Genomic DNA, 24,943 nt, shown 5'->3' with positions numbered 1-24,943 from the left:
TAAACGTATAAATTTATCTAGCGCGTAAACGAGCTGTCAAATTTTGTATGAAAAATCATTTACACAATTTGTATAAATTTACGCGCACATTTGGTTGTGTAAACGCGGTAAACTCAAAGGAATGCAACCTTGCAGACATTACAGCAGGCATTTTCATCAAAAATCTACAACATCAACAAGTAAAGGCGTTTTAGTTTTGATTTTTCAATTAAACTTGGCATTTTTTAATTAGTATAACAATCAAAAAAATTTTCTTTGGCAATAATACAGCTGATAAACAATCAAGTTTATCAAGAGTATTACTAGGTGCGTTCATATAACAGCGTGTGTAAATCGATATAATTTTACACCTTATAAATTTATATGCTTTCATGAGTCCCCCTATTGAATTAAAGTAGAGGCTAAAATGAGAACAAGTTGAAAAATTTTACTACTCAAAATTGACTAGAGTTTAATCCCCCTTTAACTCCTATATTATTTTACCATCGAATTCTGAAGTGTAGTTTGTACCTCCTTTTTGACTAACAATTAATGAACACAATCATTTCGTATTTTTTTGTCATTGTATAGCTTCTTTATTTGGTATCAGTTTATATTTTGTTCATATATATGCTCTAAAAATACATAGGTCTAATAAATATTTTTCAAATATTGTTTAAAATTGTATCTTAATATAGAAATACAGAAAATATTATAAATTTATTTATACATTATGTGTACATAGCTTAGAACTCATTGGTTGATGTTATTGAAAAATATGTAGCATTAAGGTGAGGTATTAAATGGGTGAAATAAATAAGTATGACTTTGTTCGTAAAATTGATATTTAACAATTCTATGTTTTTTCTAAGCGCCATGAAAATTGTTAAATTATGGTCAACGTGAAGCTAGCAACTCTTTGATTTTTATAATAAATTTGTATCCTAAAACTTAACTTATCACATTGTCAAATTTTTGGCAATTTTTGGGAATTACAACTAAAAAATATGTTGGGTTTGATTTTCTTGTTCTAAAGTTTCGTATTTTAATGAAAATTATATATACATATGTATGTATATAATTTTCTAACAGCTAAGTTATTAATGAGAAAAAAAATAGAAACCCATGATTCAATTACTAGAGGTTTGTTCTTCAATAATGACAAGAGCTTTGACACTCCCAAATTGAAAAATTTGGTCGGGTTGCTTTTACGAAGTTGGGAAAACGGGTAAACAATCTCCTTTAGCGAAAATTGTAGTAGAAAAGTTCCTTCAGTAGTATATTAGTAGTGATAATAAATTTGTAAATACCAACAAGTTTTGGAGGAAATAATTCATTTCTACTAAATATTTCGTGAATTGATAGAGCTATATTTGTTTACAATTTTATTCAAAAATACAATATATCAAAATTTGTTTCAAAACTCCCTATGTGAGCATAAGTTCAATGCGTTTTGACATAAGAGGGAGTTAATAAAAACAGTCTGAGGCGTTCTTCAATTTAATTCTAATATAGGGCGTTTTTGTGAGAAATCATGAAATGGGAAGTTTTTGAAAAATATTTTGACATAGGACGATATTGAAAAGTCAACCGACATGGTCTGACAAAAAAAAAACTAAAAGAAAATGGCTTATTGTCTTGGAACTTTATATTCCTGTCTTGACTTTGACAGAAGAGTTCAGCTTTTATGTGATCTTGCTACACAGGGAGTATTCACCTTTTTATTCTGAAATTTCGGAAAGCTCGTTTACGTTAATCAGATGTAACTGAAATATGTGTCTTTGTTTCCCCCTCTGCACTAATTATATGTATTCTATGCGCGTCCACTATTTATTACAACTGATTAAACTATATGTTATACACAGAAATACAACAAAGGGTTGTGTCCCCGCTTTTCGGTACACCCTGTGCTGTACCTAGTTGTTTTACCACTGCCGCTAGATGGGTCTCCTAAGCATTATCTAAGCGAGGATAGGCGTTTTTTTTTTCACGCGCAAACGAAACGTATACGCGTGTAAAAAAAAACACGGCTATTTTCTATACAGCGCCTTTGTGCAGCAAGATGTCAGTTAATCGAAATCAATGCTAATTTTCTTTTGCCTTTACATTCTTTTGCGCAGAGCATTGGGTTGAGTTCCCTTTCCCATCATCTTGTATAGATTCGCCTGTATTTGCAGGGAACTAAAAAGGTAAAAGATCAAAAAACAAAATATTTGAAAATTTCCGAGACCCTCTCAACATAAGATTTTCAATTGCAAAATGTCTGGTGGCTGTCCTAATACTTCAGTATAAACTTTTTATCTAAAACTAAATTGGAATGCTTAAGTTTACAAAATGACCCTTTTATGTTCCGTATGATTGAGGAAACAAATACTAATAATGTCAGTTTCTTGAAAAACAAATACATAAATAACTCTGGCAAACATATGGCATACCGTTATTAATACTACTCCCATTCTGACAATACAACGCTACCAAGCTCAACCCTCGACGGAATATGCAATTTGATTATTTGTATTTGGAAGCGAAAAATATTTTTATGGCATCTACGATTCATCCGGTTTCGGTGTACGTTCCAGCGCGAATCCTTCAGGCTTACTTAGCTTTCGCTGAGCTTGTGCGATCTGCACAATACGCGAGAGCGGCGAATGCGTACTTCCAGTGGTAGGTGCACGTGTTGCCGCGCCAATTGGCGTTGAACCCATTGAGGTAGTCGCAGGTAATAGGCGCGTAGTACTCGAAACAGTCGCACCACCACTCGGCGGACTAGTGGGACTTGGATCGCCTGAGCTACTGGTCGACGATGGCGTTGTTGATACAATGAGCTCGCGTGCTAGCGGCGATGGTCGCAATGAAAGCCGTCGTGGCATAACAATTTGTGAAGTAGCTGGCGACAGTGTTGGTGCTGTTGCGGTGCCTGGTTGTTGTAGCGCATTATTTATATTGGCACCGGCTGGTGGCGCTTTTCCTGGTGGTATTTGTAACGCAGTGGGACGTACGCTAAAACGACGCTTGAACTTGTTACTGGCAGTTGTAGCTAATGCTGATAAGGCATTTGTGTCACGTTCGGAATAACTAGGTGGTGGTTCGAGCCCTTGCTGCATGGCTGATGATTTACGTCTACGTGTCAAGACACTTGTCGGCCCTGTTGCCAACATTGACGATGGTCCTAGTGCTGTTGTAGAGCCTGATGGAGTATTGAATGAACTGGTAGGTAACGCTCCAACGACAGTAGAACGACGTGGGTACAAACGATTTGCAGCAGCGGCATTAGCAGCGCGTTTATTATCGCCGCCAAGTAGCGAGAACAAAGATGGCACATCAGGCAAATCCAGCGCAGTACTACTCTTCTTACGTGAGCTGTCTTCGCTGCTACCAAAAATACCACCCATATCGCTGTGCGTTATAACTGGCGCACTATCGACCGCTTGCTCCATTGCTGTTTGCGTATGCAACACTTCAAGCGCCCGTATCAAGTCAGCAATTGTTGTGTTTTCCAACACATCACGTTCCTCATCTGAAGCAACGGAGAACACACTGGGGCGACGGTCTTCACCACCACGTCCGTTAGTCGGAAAAAGACTGCCACGTCGTGATTGAGGACCTGCTCCAGCAAGAGCTGCACCAGTGCTAAAAAGACTGCCACGCCGCTGTGTTAGCCCAGCAGCATTTGAAGTGGGAAAGAGACTGCCGCGTCGCGCTCCCAATACGGGATTTTGTGTAAATATCGATTCACGTCGTTTGCGCGCGCCACCCACAGCAAGTGCATTACTTCCACGCCGTGCACCAGCTGCCACACCGTTAGGTGCATTTGCCGGTTTAGATGTCAAACTGCCATCTGATGGGAAACTGCTCGGTGGTACAACCAGCGTTGTTGACTTACCATTACCATAATAAGGTGCATTTGCATCTGCAGCAACTGTGCTATAATAATCTAGTGGTGGTGCGCGCTGCACATTCTCTGGCACGCTCATAATCGAGAAACGACGCCCGCCATTCGGCATCGTTATATCGGCGCTTCCTTCAGGCGCTGTTATGCGCTCTTGCGAAGAGCGTTTCTTTGAGGGAAACAATTTACGCAGTCCATCTGGCATGGAGAACTTCTTGACACGAGGTTTTTGTGGCTCTTCTTCTTCTACATTCACCACGTAATCAAGTGGCGGCAAACCAAAACTGGAACGATACAAATCTTCATTATCCCCTTGTTTGTAGCGGTTGTTGATTGCTTCTTGTATCCTCTCATTATCACCACTCCATGTCCATTCGTTTGGCAGCGCAGTTGGTCGGCGTTGACGCCATGGCGTTTCAATGTTATAATCTGAGCTTGCGCGCCCCCGTGGTTTTGGTACATCATTAACACTTGGATACGACCATTCACTAGCCAGTATTTGAGAATCCGAAAAACCATGATAAGCACCATACATACTGGCATCATCTTCTTCCGGCACTCGTACAGCGCCTAATGCATTAACCACTTTGGCCAAAAGTTCCGTTGTTTGTAGAAAAGCATCTGCGTCTTGAAAGGACTTTTGCTTGTCAAGCTTATCGAGTTCAGTATCAGAGGAGGCGTGAACAGGTACGAGTACACCGCGCGCTTCAACAACATCGCAGCTCTCTGAGAATGCGCGTTTGCGTGGAAATTCTGGCGGTGGATCAGTACGGTACATAGTCAGTTCGGGCGCCGAATTGGAACGGTGTAACATTTGCTCCAGATCTGATTCGTTATAAACCGGCTATGTCAATGCCACAGCAGAAAATAAGAAGAAATAGAAAAAATATTAATAAAATATAATGTAAGAGTTAAAAATAAATAAAAATTATAGTGCAAAACGTTACAGTAAAGTAATAACAAGGGGATTAAACCCCTTAACAATAACAAATAAAAAAATATAGCTTTTATAATTGGAAATTTGTTTGGATATTGTATTTTCGAAAGCTTTATGAAGCTTTTGAACTTTTGAGAATTAGGGGGTAAATTTGTAAATATGATTACGAAAACCCGTTTAAAAAATTAAATGCACATTAAATTAAAAAAAAAAATTTAAGAATTAAATCATATTCAAACCAAGGCGAATCCATACCAGGTGGTGGCAAAGCGAATTCAACCAAATCGCCGTCAGAAGAATATCAAGTCAAAAGAAAATTTTCATTGATTCCGATTAACTGACATCAAGACGAATCCGTACAAGGTGATGACAAAGCGAATTCAACCAATTCGCCGGGCAGAAGAATGTCGAGTCAAAAGAAAATTTTCACTGCTTTCGATTAACTCACATATTGTTGTACACTGTTTGTATGGAAAGTTACAAGGCGAATCCATACCAGGTGGTGGCAAAGCGATTTCAACCAATTCGCCGTGCAGAAGAATGTCAAGACAAAAGAAAATTTTAATTGATTTCGATTAACTGACATATTAAAGTACAAGGCGCTGTATTGAAAAGAATCAAGAAGAAGCAATCAGCTGTTGGGATAACAACACCTGGTACTGAATTCGCCTTGGGAAAGTTATCAAGAAGAAGCAATCAGCCGTTGGGATAACAACGCCTAGTACTGAACTCGCCTTGATTCAAACCCATTTGACTAATATTCCAAAAACATATATTTTAATAATAGGGGGACTCATGTAACCGTATAAATGCCTTATAAAGTGCGTAAACGTATAAATTTATCTAGTTTACGCAGGAGCTGTCAAATTTTGTATGAAAAATCATTTACACAATTTGTATAAATTTACGCGCACATTTCATTGTGTAAACGCGGTAAACTCAAAGGAATGCAACCTTGCCGACATTACAGACGGCATTTTCATCAAAAATTTCCAACATCAGCAAGTAAAGGCGTTTTAGTTTTGATTTTTCACTTAATCTTGGTATTTTTTAATTTGTATAACAATCAAAAAAATGTTTTTGGAAATAATACAGCTGAAAAATAATCAAGTTTATCAAGAGTATTACTAGGTGCGTTCATATAACCGCGTGTGTAAATGGATATAATTTTACACCTTATAAGTTTATATGCTATCATGAGTCCCCCTAATGTGAAAATCTGCATTTTTCCAAATTCATACTTACAACAAATTTACTGGCGCCAATATTATAGATTATGCTATTAAGATAACTAAAAAAATTGAGAAATAAATAAAAAAAAACTGCTCTAAATTTATATATTTATTAATCATATTTGAACCCGCTTAGTAATTGTGGTAAACAAAATCAACAAAAAATTTTATTTTAACAAATATCTTGTATTATGGCAAAGGAAAGGTTAAACACTTGGGTTTTAGTGGGTTAAAAGAAATTTGCAGAATATCAAATTATTTTGTGTGCAAGTGAACAAAAAAAAATTAAAAACCAAACTATTTTTTTTTTTTCTTAAAGAAATATAACAAAATAATTTCTATGACAATAATGCAATTGAATCGAACTGAAGGAGGGCTTCTAGTATTCTGTTAATCGATTTTCAGCTTGAGCGAGTACGCTTTACATAACTTTCGAATTAAATTCGAATACAGAAATAGTCAACAAGTAGAAGGAATGAGAAAGTAAATAAGGTCCTTTCTCTGTCTAGAGTTGCCAGTTTTGGTCGGCCGGGAAATGTGTCAAAAGATCAGCTGTTGTCAATACAATTCTAATGAGGCAAACTTCTGCCGTCTTCCAGTGAGTTTTACAGCTCCGGCTCACGCTCAATTCTCACGGGAATGCTCTGGCTCATTGAGAGACTTGAGAAACAGATGTCGTGAAATTTTCGCACACGTAAAATGTGATAGGCAGATGCCGCCGTTGTTTTTCATTTAACTCATACGGCGAAAGGCTAAGCAGCGACATCTATTTTTGAAAAAGTAGGCTTATTGAAGGCAGCGTTGCCAAGCTAAAAAGAAGTAATTAACAAATTATCTGGCTCACAAATTGAACCAGACTTCTATCTGGATTTATCTGTCTCAAATCGTTGTTGTTGCATTTACATGCAAAATTATTTATTTGGCTCAGGATTTTGCCACCGGATGATGGCATTCAATGCATAGGGTACGCTTACACAGCCACCGATAAACCGAAAAATTGAAATCAGCTGATGAAATCGGCCGGTCTGATGTTAAAATTGCAACCGATTATCGGCCAGTACCTTTTTTTCTTACATTTTACTTTTCCGCAAAAATACGCTTGCGTTTATGCTTTTATGTGCTTATCCCATAAAAGCCGCCTGTATTGCACACAATTAATCAAATTTTCAGTCCTTCGCACAAATAATTAGTTTTTCACAGTAAATGCACGCAATTTATCCGACGATAAAATTAAACACGCGCGAATTTTTCGGCAGTGAATAACGACAACGGCCGACAACAATTCGGCGATCGGTTGAAATGTACATAAGCTGTTTATTTTTATTGGACGATTACGACCGGCATCGGGCGATCGAAATCGGTGGCTGTGTAAGCGTACTCATAGTCTATTAACCGAATATTTGAGTTATTGTTTTCATTTAAAGAGCCCTGTTTCTTTATATCTTACCACAGTTATTCAGTTTTAAGTCCCTTTGAAGGCATTTAAATAAATAACAACGAAATTGATTAACATTTATGTAATAACAAGGGTACTCATTTAAAGTTATAAGGGCTAATTAAACTTCCTTAACCCTAACGCCATAGTGATCGATTAATGGCGCATTAACCTAAAAATCATGAAAAACGCAAAAAATTACAAACGTATTCCACAAAAAATAAGTCTCTTAGTCATAACGTATCCAAAACAATGAATAAAATCTACAAAAAGTTATTAAATTCACCAACTCAAATATTTTTAGGTTATGGATATGGCGAGAAACCAAAAACTAATTGGTTGGCTATGGTATTTATTTATTTTTATGGTTATGGTGCTAGCGTTATGGTATGGCACCATTAATCGATTACATTGATTTCCATAAGGTAGGTTCGATCAGCTGTTTTATCTGGTTATGGGTATATGGTTATAAGTCACCATTAATTGGCCCTATAAATGGTTTTTAAACCGTATAGATTTATAGGATTTAGACCTAGTTTACATATAACAAGATTATCTTCATTATCGTACTTAACGCCTAATCGTTAATCATATAACTAGATTTCCCATAGAGGATTTTCAAGCAAAATTTGAACAGAAGTATACTTAATTGGATTACTTTTTGAATAAAAGAATTACATATATAAGCTAAACTGGAACAGTATTTTTCAGAATACCAACTTCTTTCTTATATTCTCTTTTGACCTGATTTTATTTTAAAATAATGTTTCTATGTTCAGACAAATGATCTTTACCTTTACTCTCAGTATATACAGCTCGTTTAATATCCTTCGTAAATGTCCAACATCTTTAGTAACACCAGTCCAAATTCGATTTTGTGTTGTTTTGATATTTGAGGATAATTGTTGCTCTATGCGTCTTAATTTCTTACTTTGTAAACCTCTGTAAACAATTTATTGAATGTAGGGTGCATAAATTAAATTAAAAATACTTTTTCTACTATTTTCTTTGTTAATGGCAAAACAATAACACAGAAATATTAACACGAACAAGCATTCTTAGATAGTGAGGTTAGGACATAAAACAGATATTGTGGAATGGTAGAAATCAAGAAAAAAGTACACACGTTACATATGTATATGAAGCTTTTAGTAAAGCTCTTTGCGGAAAATGATATTATTAAACCCGATAAGAAAATATTGCATCAAAGGGGAACAACCACCGCAATAAATTAGTAACTATGTCAATCGTATGCTTACGTTTCCACAGCAGTCGGGATAGAACCCGAACGCACTAGTACCTGATACAAATATATCCGGCACGTAAAGGACTGTCACTCCTACTGTACCGATATTTCCGTTAATAGTTTACTCACCAAATTTCTGGTAAATGCATGTGTAATTTAATCAATGTAGACGTTCAAGAAAAAATGCGATATATTGGAATTGCGAGCTCAAACAGAGGCAGAACAACACCACTTAAGATATAGCCCCTGTTAAAATGTTTGATTTTTTTGTGGTATCGGATCGGCCCTAACCTAGAGAAACGAAAAAAATCACTGGCGATTGAACGTTTTTGAGGTTAGAGCCGCACTGGGATCCGCTAAGCCAATAGGACAATGGACGCATGCTGGGCACTTTACCGCTTTGAATTTTTTCGAAGATCTACCTTTTGACCCCCTGATTTACTTGCTATATACATAAGGAAGAAAAAAAATAACTTGTACACTTCAAACAAGAAAAGAAGGCAGACCACGCCTACAAATTTAATTTAATTTTAAAAAATAAGTTAGAATACATCCAATTTCGACCTTCGAAAGCCAATATTTATGCTTCGAAAAAGGCGAACTAACTTTTTTGCTGATGGATCAATTTATGCAAAAAAATTGATTTGGTCCCGAAAAGCGTGATTTTGTCATGTGGTGTTATGAAAAAGTTTCATTGTGTTACCGAAAAAATTTACCTTTAGTATCATCACCTTAGTTTAAAGATTTAGCCATGTTCCAATAGGTAAAAAAATTTACATTTTGACTGAAATGGGGGAAACTTGTGAACATTTTGGCAACACTATGAACATATATTGTTTGATACTGATACAAAAAAACCAATAAAAGAGATAAAAATGGGGGTCCTTTAATGGTGCGTGTTTGGGCTTCCAGATGCTAACATTTTCCGTTTTCATTTGGCACAGAAATAAATTTAAAAAAATTGTTTTTTTTTCTGGTTTGGCCAGGCATGCTTAACCAACGAAACGATATCATTTCGTTACGATAATCAACGTTAATAAACGAAACGAAGTCATTTCGTTTCGTTTATTAACGTTAAGATCGTCAAATTAACGAAATGATTTCGTTTCGTTTTCTGCCATATCAAAACGAAATCAAATCGTTTATGTTGATTATTAATTTCAAACTATGCTGGCAAAGCTGATTGATGGCGGAGTCATTAAAGGTGAAAGCATTATCCAAGCTGATTGCAACTTTTCTCATGAATTTTGACAGTACGAACATTTCTCAGAGTATTTTTGACATTACCACCAACGAATTACACAAACAAATTACATAGAGTTTGTGTGTGTATGGGCGCTCGTTGTTGCCACCTTACGGCTTCACCATGGCTATAGCATTGCCAGCACAATTCAAACATAAAGTATCACGTTTTCGTTAACGTTTTTAACGTTAACGAAAGCTTTTCGTTTCGGTTAAAAACGAGATACAATTTATCTTGATAATTTCTTTATCGATAATATTTCGAAGTGTTTCAACGGAAACGGTGGAAATTTTTTGATAAACGATTAGCTTAACGTTAAGGTGCATCCCTGGGTTTGGCAAACAAGCCTTATAAGTTTTAGGCTAGCACATTTAGTTACAGTTAGCTGTTTATAATGTTTTGCCGCCACTGTACATAAAAACTCTAGTTAGTAATCGATCAACGATTATTAATATGCGATTGCATGAATTGGGTGCAACATAGTCAATAGACCGTTAAAAGTTACTTCAAATGCCCGTAATAAATATACCATAATGAGTTATACAAAACAAACAACACGCATACATACATACATTTCACATACAAAGATGTTCGTTATATTACAAATGTGCAAAAAATCAAACAATAAAAAATATTATTTACCTTGTTATGAAGCCCATAATCATTACCAAATAGCCTAATGCAAATATGAACCAGAATATGATAAATATCTCATAAACTACGAACCAGGCACCGAAATCGCTTGGCTAAAATGAAATGCATAGTAAAATACAAATGTATCATTAATATAAATAGAATACTAGATTCAATTACTAGTTTACGCCAAATGCCGAGATAATCATAACAATATAGAACACTGTATTCGATTATTATTACCATACAATAGTGCCACAGGTGATATCGACATAATGGATATTTTAAACTAAATTGATTTCTTTGCTTTCATTTATTGCACAATTGAACGATAACTTTAGATATGGGTATGGCCGGGGATATGGTTCTCGTGTCTTATCCATATCCAACAGCTGATCCATCCAAACTTATTGCTATCTATGTAATTGGTCAATGGTGCCATACAATAACGCCCTTGCCATAACCATACCACATCAACCAATTATTTTTTTAGTTTTTTATATCCATAACCTATAAATATTTCAGTTGGTGAGGTTTTAATAACTTTTTGGATGTTCTCTTTCTTGTTTTGGATACATTTAGACTAAGTGAATTATTATGTGGGATTCGTTCGTATATTTCTGCATTTTCATCTTTTTTTATGAATATGTCATATGTTTAGGTTAAGGCACCAATAGCCGATGTCAATAGATATGGATAAGTAAAAATATAGTTATGACTATGTCAGACGCGCTAGAGCCACTTTTCAGCATATTCGCCTAACGCTAACTGACACTTTCTCCGCGTTCCAATGAACAGTGATCCAGATCTAGATAAAAATTTAGCATTAAAACGGAACAACGAATTATACCATATGGATGAGATTGTTGTTGCATTTGCGTGGTTAATTTCCCGTCAAATAAAGTGTCAGCGTATATAAAGATGGTGAAAACGGTCTTTACTACATTAACATGGAACCAAACGCGCCTCATTTTGCCATACAAAATGCATTTTCGAAATTACTCATTTGATCAATTTGTTTAGCACTTTGCCTGCAAATGTGAATCAATCATTACACTTCATTTCGAACGCATTTTGTGAAAGAACGCTTTTAACATTTCTTTACTAAAAGTAATCCCACAGGAACTCTGCGATTAAAGCTGGAGACATTGGTGCTTTATCGGTAACCTTTTAACAGCTGATTCGACCAACCTTATGAGAATCAATACAATCGATTATTGGTGCCGCTAAGGTCGTAACCGTATCGTAGCCAACCAATTGGGTTTTGGTTTACCGTCGTAACGATAAACAGCTGATTACGTTACGGATACGGATACAGCGATACGACATACGGCACCAATGACTCCGGCTTAAACGACGTATAGTTACCGCATTTCTACGATTATACAATTTTTAAAGCTAATTTTGCTGAAAACTGTTTGGTGTTTGTCTAATCAATTTCGCCAGCGCACTATTGTACGATGGATTGGTATCGCAGCAGTCGATTATCGTTAAACGAAATGTGAGTGGCGCCAAGGTAAACGCTTTGGAGTGATTTATTTGAAAGTAGGCGTATACAGGCAATTTAAATGCAGTATAAACATTCTTACCTGATTTGCTCCAAAAGTGGGCACTTTGTCCCCAAAGCCAATTGTGGTGGTAGTTACATAAGAGAAATAAACGGAAACCACATATGACCAATTTTCCAGATGCATAAAAACAAGCGATGGTAATAATATAAAAAGGCCAATGCCTGGTATTAAAGCTATAAGTATTGCTGTAATTAGACCCAATTGCGGTGGCACATAATGTTTATCACGTGTCGTCTTAAAATCTTTATAACGGCGATAAATGAATTCGAACTGCAATACAATTTCGGTAAGAAAAATACATTAGCGCTAAATATTTTACACGAAAACCATCTTAAAACATGACTTACTATTTTGCCGAAATATTCCCCAAGTCCCGCAAAAAGTATACCATTCACCGGTATGCCAATGATAGAATAGAAGATCATAATAATTCTGCCTGCATCAGTTGTTGGAAATATGTTGCCATAACCGACTGTGGAACAAACAGTAAAAGCGAAGAAAAATGCATGATAAAATGTCCATGTGTAAGGTTTATCCTCTGGTTCTTTTGTGACAGGTTTTCCACAATATTCTGAAACTCTTGTGAGTATGGTGTCAATAGTGCTTTCATTTTTGCCAGCTAATTCATCGACGAGATATTCTGGAAAGAAATGGGGGTTTATATGAAAAATTACGTGCATTATTTTTACTTATACTTAAGTCAGTAATAAGATACTTATAAGTACTAAGTGATTATTTTTTTTAATCAAACCACAAAGACGTCCGCGCCAGCATTAGTTCATCGATTTATGAAACCGCCGCGGAATGGAAGATCTTTGGTACGTTAAAAACACTTAAAATTTTTTAAATGTTTTGTTAAGGAAGCCTTTCGAAAAAGGAAAATAAGAGTTCGGAGTGGGAGTACCAGCGGGGAAGAAAAAGAAGATAAATGTAAGGCGCGATAACCTCCGAAGAGATCTAATGCCGAGCTTTTCTTCCAATTTGCGTCGTGCTCCTATTGATTTTCCCTACAAATCGGACGGACGGGACCTACATGTTTTATGCCGACTCCGAACGGCATCTGCAGGCAGATGAGTTTTCACTGAGAGCTTTTCATGGCAGAAATACACCCGGAGCGCTTGCCAAACACTGCCGAGGGGTGAGAATAATTTTCTTCTAATTGAAAAACCTTATTTCTAAAATTGTGATGTTGCTTTGCTCGGGGTGTGAACCCAGGGCATACGGTGTGGTAGGCGGAGCACGCTACCATCACACCACGGTGGCCGCCAGAAAAAGAAGATAGGGTTATGGAAAAGGAAGAAAGTATAAGTAGAAAAACGAGATAAAAATTAAGAAATTGCGAGGGGAAGATGGGAAGGAGATGAAGAAGAAGAGAGGAAAGTTGAGGGAGAGGAAAGAAAGTGGGAGTAGAAGAGAGACAAATCGAGAATATAAATAGGAAGAAGATACGAAAAAGAGACAGTGATCAAATATGAAGAGAAGGGGGGAGAGGAAAGAAGTAAATTTTTTTTGCAGCAGCTACAATAATACAAATGCCTCTGTTTACTGGTAGAGTAATTACTTAAAATAAAATTAAAGAAAAAAAAACTTTTTTAAAAATAAGCTTTTATTATTGGTTAATAAAATTAACTAAAAAGTAAAAAATAAATTGACGGTAAAGAAATATAACACTTTTTAAGTTCATTGCATTGTATAGCTAAATGGTTAGCGCAGCATGCCTAAAGCGTACTGATGATGAAGGCTTAGCACCCTTCGAAATGGATCTATCTGCGCAGCTATGGCAGGTTGTCTGAAAAATTTTCTACTTACTATTCCAAAAACAAAATACAATTTTTCAAATTTAGAAAAATTCAAAAATAACAATAATTATTATTAGAAAAAAATTATTGTTCTGGCCTTGAGCTCGAATCGAACCTTGAATCGTTCATTGCAACCTTTAACGATAATTAGGCTTTTTCGTTTGCGACAAAAAAATTCCATATTGTACATAATTATATATTTTTAACATTAAAACTTTACACCTAAATTATTAAATCTTACAGCTTATACCACAGTCCTAATTGTTCTAATAAAAGCGTGTTACATTGTGATAGCAAGAAAAGGGGATCCTAAATGTTCTTAATTATACTATCAAAATTTAACATGCTTTTTATTAGGTCAAAGATTTAATAATTTAGGTGTAAAAATTTAATTAATTTAGGTGTTAAAAATATATAATTATGTACAATATGGAATTTTTTTGTCTCAGACGACAAGTTTACAACTACTTATTGCTGATCTCTGCTCTGTCCCATCGCCAAAAATCTGTAAAACAAAATCAAGTGCGCAGAAAAGTATGCAACAAAAAGTATGCAACATTGAGGAATAACAGCCTAACTTCTACGTTTGTTGCATACACAAACAAAGCGAAGTTACCTGCGTTCTTGAGGTCTTAGGCTTTTATTCCCTTGTGAACACAAATCTTTACCGATAACTCTGTTATCGATTAATTTATAGAATTCTCGCAAAGTAATATTGCATTGTCATCGGAGTTATACATGTGTGCAAAATTTCAGCTCAATCGGACACCGGGAAGTGTATCAAATTTAACTTGCAAGATTTGATTACAGACAACAGCTAACTGAAAGTAAATAAAAGCTTATAAATAGGGAATATTATTGGGCAGGATAATTTCTCCATTATCTATCTTTATCTTTTTATAAACATGAAAGCCATTTTAAAAATTGCGTTAGTTTCATTTAATTTCGTAAGGGTTTATTTATACAAACAAAGATATTGAAATGGGGCGGTCAGGTGAAGCAGGTATTCGATATTTGCGGTAGAGATTCCATATATGAGGAAATTGAGGTGATAGAGAAAGGAATGGGAGAGGGAGTTGTAGTGGTACTAGGACTGTGAGTGGGAAGGGGAATGTGAAGTTAAGAGGAAGCAGGAGTGGGAATGGGATTGGGAGTGGAGGTGGGATTGGGAAGTGGAAGGCAGACAAAAGGAACAAGAATTATAAGAAAAATGGAAGATAGAGTAGAAGGTATAGTGTTAACCATGGTATAAATATCACCAGGTAAAACCATTTACTCATCTTGGCGGCCATAATGGTTTTTTGATTTTAAAAAAAAATTTAAAATCACTCCCTTAAACTTTGTGGAAATGCCAAACCAAAGAAAACACACAAAAAATTGTTGGTATTACATTTTTCAATTTTTTTAATGCCAAAAAAATAAAATGCTTATGAAATAAGTGAAAAAATATTTCGAAAAGTTTTGAAATCCGTTTTAAGTATATGGCAAAAAAATTAGTTGCCAATATAGTGGATTCCTCAACACGACCTATTTTTGCAAAGAGACAAAAGAAAATACCTTACTTCTTAACCTCTTCTAATTAAACAGCGAATGTTGGAGACCACCCCTATTGATTTTTCATTCATCCTTCTTCACTTGGTTGATACGTCTTTAACCCTTAAATATGCGGAAACTTCACTTCTTAAGAGATCAGCAGTGCCAAATGCTCCTCGCGGTTGGAAGATAAATTCGTTAATTGGTGCTTAACCGTTTAGGAGATGCTGGTCGTTGCGTAACAAGTCGCTCCAGCTAACCCTGTTTCGCGATAACTGACGCCAACAGGGCGCACCAAGAGAGATCAAAGTCTTCCCCCACCTGCTTCTCCGAACTCAGTGGAGATCTTCCCATAACTTGCCCACGCCAGCAAAAGCGCTGTAGCTCTTCGCAGCTTATCTAAACAGCATCGTTCAGTTGGAGTATGATAGTTCGTGGAGGCTGAATTTACCGGCGTCTGCCGCCGTGGTCTAGAGCTAGTGTGTTGGCCTATCCATCAAAAATATTTAAGAAAATTTGTATAAATAGTACCGATTGTCCCTCGGCAGAATTCTGAAGTGCATAGGGGGAGAGGTCGTCACTCTGGGAGTAAGTAACGGGTGACTACGCCTGGATTGTGGAAGGCTAGGACGCAACTGCTGTTGTGGCCCTGGGACTGGACGTCCTTCGGTAAGCATTGAATCCCGTCGGGGGGGTTGCCGTCGCGGAGACCAGAACATCCAGGAAAGTGGCACCGTCCATGGCAGGAGCTACATTGGGTGGATGTCGCAAATATATATATTCTGGGCTGCCAAACGGTGCAAAGGGAGGTAGGGACTAAGAGTCTGTTCCCTGACCTACACAATTGCTGCCGGAAAAGAGTGGGTAGAGGACGGGGGAGGCGAGACAGGGGCAGGGGCTGATACTCGGAATTGCTCCCGACTCTACTACGGGCGCGAGCAGCAGCGGGTACTTGTTGTGTCTTGCTGAGCAGTGGTGATGCTGGAAGGTAGTGGGTGGGGGGGGAAGATTTATAGAAGTTACGTGGACGTCTGGTTTTGGTATCTAGCCCAGAACAACCTGTCCGATGCAACCATCCCTTACACGAGACACACTGACAAGAGTATGACCGTCCTAAAAAGATTTTTTTCCGGCAGATTCAGCAAACCCATTTCTTAGGACCGGGGTCAGGAGACGGACCCGGATTGAGTTCGATACCTTCCCGGAGCAAGAGAATATGGAGCAGTCACGCTGCAAGGAGCTGCTGGGAGGATGACAATTTGTGGGAGGGACGCAACAAATTAAATGGGGTTGTACTGAAATGACAGTCCTTGGTCGAGAAAAATCCCCAGTCGCTCCGGTATATAGAACCGACTGTCTTGGGAAGCGCGATGAGCTTTGCAACAGAATAAACGGCTACCTCCCCGATCTCTCCAGTTTTTTCGCCTCGCGAAAGCTGGCATTATCACCGACTAAATCCTCCGCGACCTTATTTACAACATGGACGTCCCAAATGTCGACCATTTTGAACATTCACGTCGATGGCACTACGCTACCGACTGTCCTACACCCCAAAATCTTGGGTGTGACGTTTGATCAGTATCTACATTTTGGTGAGCACGCAGCGGCAATTGTACCGAAAATCCAGAGCCGTAATAAAATCCTCAAATCCCTTGCTGGCAGTACTTGGGGAAAAGACAAAGAAACGCTCATTACCACATACAAAGCAATTGGCCAGCCGATTGCATGCTACGCGTCCCCTATATGGTCGCCAAGCCTAAAAACTACCCACTGGAAGAAGCTACAGGCCTGCCAAAATACTGCTCTCAGAACCGCCACGGGCTGTCTTATGTCCCCAGAACACCATCTACATAATGAGGCGAGAATACTCCCCATCAGGAGAAATGAGATGCTCACCAAACAGTTCCTATTGAATACCCAGAAACCTGGGCATCCCAACAGACATCTGATTGATGAGCCAACACCGCCTAGGGGCTTAAGGAGTCATCTCCGTAAGCATTTTGAGGAAATACGGCACCTGAGAACTCAGCCGTATGAAGCAAAAAAACACAAGCAGGTCCTTGGTGGACTCCACATACATGCGTCGGACCTCTATGCCAAGAATTGCCCGGTCAATCCAGTACTCAAAGAACAGTACCCAAAACTTGCGGAAGAGGAACGCATTCTCCCCAGGGAAACGCGAGTCACTCTAGTTCAACTTCGTTATGGATACTGTAACAGGTTAAACTCTTACCTATCCCCACATGACACCAACCATCTCTTTAATTGTAATATGGAACCAACGCCTCTAACACCCCTTTCATTATGGTCCACCCCTGTTGAAACAGCAAGTTTCCTTGGACTCCCGTTAGAGGATATTGATGACAATTTGTGATCGGTCGCAACTATTAGGTGGGGCGAAGCACTGCTACAACAACAACAACATTGTCCCTCGGCATTACCTTGGCACCAAAAGTTCGTCCGCTTTAACAGATACAGTTTTGGCTCGGCATAAAACATGTATTTAGGTGAGCCAGTTCAAATTGGATGGAAAGCTAGACCTTAATCTCCTCGGATATATGTCACACCAAATTGTTATTATTAGTAGGTATGTATCTCTTACGTACACCTTGGCACAACAATTTATTGAAGAAAATTCCTCAGAAAAGAATCGTGGCCTGATGCTTCTTTTTGCGGGAAACCACAATACAATTCTGGAATGCGGTTGGCCGTTGAGATTTCTTTCCCACCAAAAAAAAGTTATTTCCACCAATAAAAAATTCGGTTTTGGATAAAATATCATATTATTAATGATAGAACGCAAAAATATATGGTAATTCTATACGACAGCATTACACTGGTAATACGCGTTCAAACATACCGGGAGAGGTGTACAAAAGACTCGTATTGACCTCGACAACAATAATCCGAAGGCGGAAAATAAAAATTGTAGATCGTTCAAAAGATATTAACGAAAAAGATAAAATGACCCCGGAGTGCTCCGAAACCGAGGGTGGAATCCATAGTATTTTTGCGCAGAACACCTTTCTGTATTGGCGGCCTTTGGCCGCGCTTATAAAAAATTACCTTGGGTGGGTCCAACAACGGTTTGGAGACCAAAACTATATCCGCGCAAAACACTTATGTTCACAATATTTTTTGTGGGTACGACAAAATCATCAAAATTACAACAACCACAAGGAAATTTTCAAAATTTCTTTTCCAAATATCTCTTGGCAGACCCAAAATTGTTTACCTCCGCTTTCAGATTCGCGATCATGGATCCAAAGCGCGTCTTTTGATACCCCTCTTGATATTTTTGGACGTGTATTAAGAGTGTCATGCTGTCGTATAGAATTACCAAATATATTACAGTTTGTTATATGTATTTCTGTTATGAAAACAAACCCAAAATAAAAAAATTAAAATGTGAGAGCAGTGAGAATTTTAAAATTTTTTTTAACGTCATTTCGGCTCTCACCGGTTTTACCTTGTAATATTTATACCATGGTGTTAACTATTTTGATATATACTTTGTACTTTGTACTTTAATTTTTAAATAATTTTTAACTGAGTTACATATATTTTAAATATGAAAATTTTTAAAATACTTCAAAAAGAAAATGTTTGTTTGTAAATAATAAAACTTCAAATAAATAAAAATAAAATTGGTTGATCACTAAAGAACGGAAATGGAATAGATAGTGACGACGGGAAGCGAGGCACAATTTTTAAATGTAGGCAAATCAATTTTCGGGCAGAACAAAATCTGCGTGGTACTCTAGTGTATTATGTTTACAAGAGAATATTATATAATTAATTGAAAGGTTTTCACTATATTCGTTTTTTTTCTTAATTAATTGCTTTTTACCGCACATATGTACATATAAATCGGTTGTTCCTCAAATTTTTGTTGCGAACAAGCGACTTCAAGATCAACCGATTTCAATTCGCCGCCTCTTGAGAATATTTTCTTTATGCTTTGTCAAGATGTTTTATCATACAATTTAACATACATAAATATGTAACAAATAAGAATGAGGTTGAAAAATAACGGTAATATTCATATGCATATAGAAGTGTATTTGTCACTTAATAAATATATACATATGTACATCGACTATAGAAGATTTGAACAATTTAAAGTAATAAACTTAATAATGCAAGTGACTTGTTATAAGAATACCGATGTCGACACAACAATACAAAATATTGTAGTGGTATTTTGGTAATCGCATAATAATTGCATATGTACCGTCGATTTATAAGAAGATGACAGCAATTGCACCTCGAAAACGTGCACATCAACAGCACAACTTGTTCCCGGCGTTGCGAGCAGTTTATATAAATAAGGTACACGTTTAACTAAATTAGATGCAATTTTAGGTTATTAAGTTTGCATATTCGTCTCTATTTCCTTATCAAAATTGCTGCCAAGACATATGTGTAAATTAAAAGAACCCCATGCGGACGTTTGTTAATGCAAATTGTTTGAAATTTAGAGGGTGGAAGGTTTTTTACTTGCTTAGTTATGAAAATTATAGCTCAATCCCTATACACTTGTACCACTTTTATTTTTGTTTTGCCCTGAGTCATAGGCACAGATTCAAATTCACACTTTGAATATAAACAAAAATTTCATAGCACTCCCATATTCTCTCACATATAATTTCGAATCATATGAAAATGCTCGAATATCTTATGAAAATGCCAAGAAAAAGCATTCCCGTATGAAGCTCAGGCACTTGTGTATGATAAAAAAATTTACACTAAAAATTTGACAACTAAAAATTATTCAAAAATATTAAAGCACTGAAAAAAATTTGTAATCAAAATTGATTCATAAATAAAATTAAAATAGATAATTGACCGCGGAGCTGAAATATATGGGGCATATGACTAAAGCATATAAGCAAAAATGTACCAAAAGAAGGGGAGCCTATTCTAACTTCATATGATAATAGTTGATTACCCTCAAGGGAATCAGAACTAGTGATACAAAATTCTGGTTCAAAACTAGACATATAGTGCCAAATAAGCTAGATTTTCAGTTATAAAATCGACAAAAAAACTGCTACCAGCTTTACCAAGCTGCGGCTACATATGAGTATGCCTCTTTCTCAACACTATTCCACCAGTACGTAACTATCGAAAAAATATCAAAAAGAAATTTGTATATACATACATACATAGTTAGGAACTAGTGAAAAGTTAAAGCAGCGTGGACAATTTCCACCGCCTAGGACGTCGCCATGTTAAATTCGCCAGTTGAAATCATGTAAAAGAGATAGATGGCGAACTACTAGTGTTTCAGAATGCAGTAGAAATGCACTTATTTTGAACTAGAGATTCTCCTTACGGGTAGTTTCTGTGACTTTTTATTTCAATTCGGTATATTATTTTTCTTGGTTATGAGAAATTTTTTGACTGGAAGTGGGAGGAACCGTTAAGTAACCATGCCTATCATTTACTTGTTAAATATTTTATTAAATTCAAGTGGTATTTCAGCACCTCAGTAATCTCTGTTGCTAATATATGTATTTAAATTTGAACACAAATTTAAAACAAACCACGCGGAGCCCTCTTATTAAACATTTCAAAAGTTTTCAAATTCAATTTCCAATGCAACATTCGCGGAAATTTCCACATTCCCTTTTAGTATGATTATTGAAAACCAACTTCCGACGATATATGTATGTATATAGAAAATGTTCCCACAAAAATTGAGGCTAGAGGTCAATGTAATTTTTCGCTACTTTCAGAATTAAATTTATTGGCTCTTGTATGTTGGTGATATAACCATTGATGTAATATTTTAAGAAAGTATTTTGTAACTTAAAACCAAATATTCAACTTTTTCCGACCTCAAAAAATTTAAATTTTTTAAATATATTTTTCCCCACTCAGCATTTAGATGATTAAATTTTGAATTTCCCTACATATAAATACAATTTGATTACTCTTTCTGACTAAATAATGAGTTATCATACAATTGTACAAAAGAAATAATCAAATATGAATACTTTTGATGATCAAAAACTGAAAAGCATTTTTCGATCACTTTTTGGAATCATTTTTGAAGTCCTTTGATGATTAAATTTTAATAAAACAAAAAGAATAATCAAATATGCTTACATTTGATGATAAAAAACTGAGTATAGTTTTTCAATCACATTTTGGAATCATATTTGAATCAAATGTGTTTACTTTAGGTAATCAAAAAATTATAATCATTTTTAATTATTCTGAATCTTTTCTGACTATATTTGTTGACTGAATAATGAATTTTCTACTTGTTAAAATTTTACTTTTTTATTAAAAATCTTATTTTTTCACATACACACATTTGTTCAATCATGAAGTTCAGAAAAAATATCTACATATATAAAAATTTGATTATTAAGCTTTCTTCAAGACAATATAATGCAAATCCTGCTCGACCGAAGATTTCCCCAACCATTTCTCCACCTTCGGCTTCACAGAAAATACATATAAGTTGGACAATACAAAGGTTGTGGCTATTTGAACCCCAGCTAAGTGAAACTCTCTTGACATATGTACCTGGATATGTCTTCGACATCCCGTACCGTATCTTATTTTAAGATATTGACGATCACAGCTGATTTGGATGTTGTAGTCGCAGGTGTATATCGGTCAAGTTTGTTTGCGAGTGACCTGTGGTTCAAATAGCTCACTTCCACATGCTTTCTTCCCCTGATGAAATAAGATTACTAAGTAGTATCTTATTTTGAATGAGATATGAAGAATAAGTGCATCATAATCGCATTCAAAAATGATTCAAAAATCCCAACCAAAACGATTGAAATATGATCAGAAAATGACTGTGAAAAGCAGTCAAATATTACTCTAAAACAATTAAAGCTCAATTTTACAATGATGAATGAATAAAAAGCGTTTCGGAATAGGAATAACAAATGATTATTCAAGAATAATCACATTTAAGGTACATTTTTCTCCCGACGATACATTAAATTTCGAACAGAAAATGCTTTAAATACAAAAAAATTTCAGTGTATTGTGATTTGCACTTCCATATAAAAAATTTTGAGCAGCACTGTTTATAGCAAATAATATGGCCTTTGATTAAGAAAAAGTATCTAAAAAAAAAGAAAAAATAGTACTTCTATGCAAGTAATGTGTAGCAAAACATTTTCGCTAATGAAGGAAGATAAGTGAAATGCTGCCGTAATATTTAAAAGCTAGTTGTTGGTTCATAATGTACCATCTAGAGTAATACAACATTAGCTTAGCAAAGCATATTTTTATCACGAAGCGTGCACTTAATTAAGCCGTTTATTAAGGATTTTTTACAGAATCAATCATTTAGAGCCAACCTCTTTATGATATGCAAATACTGCAAATACAGGTAGACAGGTCGTATGAGTAATTTTTGTAATCTATGGTATTGAGAATTTAGATCATCGATAATTAAATGTATATTTACGCATCTTTTAGAGCTATGAAACAATCGTCAAAATGTTGGTTATATGCATTTTGAAGATTTCATATCCTTTTTTCCCGTTCTTGTCCTTTCGTCAGAGTGGACGTGCAGTGCCTGCATCGACTCAACCAAGATATTTTCGGGCTTGAATTGGTTGAGCCGTATACTAAAATGAACCTAAAGAGTGGCACCTAAACTCCCTTCTAGCGGAGTTTAGATGTGCAATGCAGGAAGTGTTGTGAATTAAAGTGGTGTGACCAACATTACTGATTTTGTACCTGGCGTGGTGCCATTTAAAACTCAAATTTTATGACAAATATATTTGACTACATATAAATGGAAAAAAACTTATGAATTTGTGCCTGGCATTTGTACGAGAAATAACGGAATTTAAATAAAATTAAAAAGCGGAGCTTTGGTGAATAACGGAGGAACATGTGAAATAAAACGATAATTTAGAAAGACCATTTCGATTTTGTACCTGGCACTATGGTCATAGAACCCTTCCATTAATCCCAAATCCCCAAAAAAAAAGATTTCACATGTTACAATATCACAATAGGCACAACAGTTATTCAAATTTATTTTCTTCGTTCTGATATAAATTTTATCATTAACGATAGACCATATTAAATATGTTAAATCTTTCAAAAGGGATTAAAATAGATAGAAATTTATAGAAACAAAAATAGTAGCATATTTGTTTATTTTAGTTCATTTTTTAGGAACGGAACTCTTTGGCAACCACACAAAATACCTCTTGTCAGCAAGCGTCATTTCTTCAGCGATGTCCTCAAAGATTTTACATTTACTAGCTGTTCGTAAAGAATTGCAAGACTTGCTTTTATGTTTTTTAATCTCTCCGTGAGGTATATTTTTGTTCTATAACTGCATTTACTTGAATAGTCCCTCAATGAAAAAAATCGCTATTTAGTTTAGGTAAAACGGCGGAGAAAGTGAATAAGGGCAGGACGATGTACTTGTGTAGAACTTCGGTTATTTGGGAACCAATATAAGCAGCGAAAAGAAAGAATAATCAGTATTGTCAACAAGTCACCGTTTTTGAAGTGTTCATGCGTATGTTTTTTAACAGAAATAACTTTGATCTACAAATGCGTCGACATTCCCAAACAATGTACGACATATATTTAGGGTTCTTATTATTTTTATTTAACTTTGTGTTTAAGTTACTTTGAACTTTGTAATTTGAATATGTTTTATCAATATTTTAATTTTCAATATTGAATTTTACATAATTGGATTTGATAGAAACAATTTAAAATAAATATAAAAAATATATTAACCAACCAAGTTACTAATTTTACTACAATGTGCGTCGAAATTAATATTTGAACAAATTCGGCGGAGTGAAGTCCACAAGCTACATATAAAGCATAAAACATATTACATGATGGCTTAAGTACTATACTCAATCAGGCCCACTTGGAGAACGGTAAGTTATTTTTTTTTAGCTCAGAGCTGTATGTAGTTTAAAAAATTTGTCGAAAATGTTTGAGTTTAGCCTCTCATGTCAGGTACACTCTGAATTGAAAAGGTAACCTTCCGTTCTGCAAGTGGGCCTTAGTCTGCGTCTGCTGATCTCTATACAACGGCTCTTTATTAACGTAAGTTGTACTGGGGAATAAGCGCGCCTTCTTAAAAGCACTTGTCTGCGTTAGGAAGAAAATAAAACCGTTTGAACTGAAATGTTTCTCGCAAATAAGCGAAGAGTTACTTAACGCCACCTCACAGCCTATTCCTGATTTCATTGGTCATTTCAATAGCGAAGAACTGTCGATATTATCGTGCCACAGAAATCTCTTTTATTGTAATATTAACAGAACTCTGTTATTTTAACAGTTTCATTGGTATTATTAGGGTGATATTAAGAATTGCTAGTTAACAGAGCAGAGCTAGGCGGCCACCGTGATGTAATGAGATAATGAGAAAGCTCCCGTAAATACGCTTAGAAATATTACATATAATACTTTTGTTGGGCTTTTTT

The 24,943-nt window shown here is 35.9% G+C and overlaps 1 protein-coding gene across 11 annotated transcripts in view; it reads right to left on the bottom strand.

Annotated features, from left to right (window-relative positions):
* Nucleotides 1–578: 578 nt before the first annotated feature.
* The window catches only part of Ork1 (open rectifier K[+] channel 1), a 78,036-nt gene continuing 53,671 nt past the window's right edge, over nucleotides 579–24,943 (bottom strand). For all 11 annotated transcript variants that reach the window (XM_067780098.1, XM_067780103.1, XM_067780101.1 and 8 more), the window contains 5 exons: nucleotides 12,513–12,805; nucleotides 12,184–12,435; nucleotides 10,604–10,707; nucleotides 8,267–8,414; nucleotides 579–4,712 (listed from right to left, as the gene is read on the bottom strand). In XM_067780098.1, coding sequence (XP_067636199.1) covers nucleotides 2,526–4,712; nucleotides 8,267–8,414; nucleotides 10,604–10,707; nucleotides 12,184–12,435; nucleotides 12,513–12,805 — 2,984 coding nt within the window. In that variant the 3' untranslated portion in view covers nucleotides 579–2,525. The remainder of the gene's footprint in view (nucleotides 4,713–8,266; nucleotides 8,415–10,603; nucleotides 10,708–12,183; nucleotides 12,436–12,512; nucleotides 12,806–24,943) is intronic.

Source organism: Eurosta solidaginis, chromosome 4, assembly GCF_040869045.1.
Source record: "Eurosta solidaginis isolate ZX-2024a chromosome 4, ASM4086904v1, whole genome shotgun sequence".
Lineage (NCBI taxonomy): Eukaryota > Metazoa > Arthropoda > Insecta > Diptera > Tephritidae > Eurosta > Eurosta solidaginis.
Note: the sequence above shows the minus strand (reverse complement) of the source record. Positions and strands in the feature narration are given on the sequence as shown.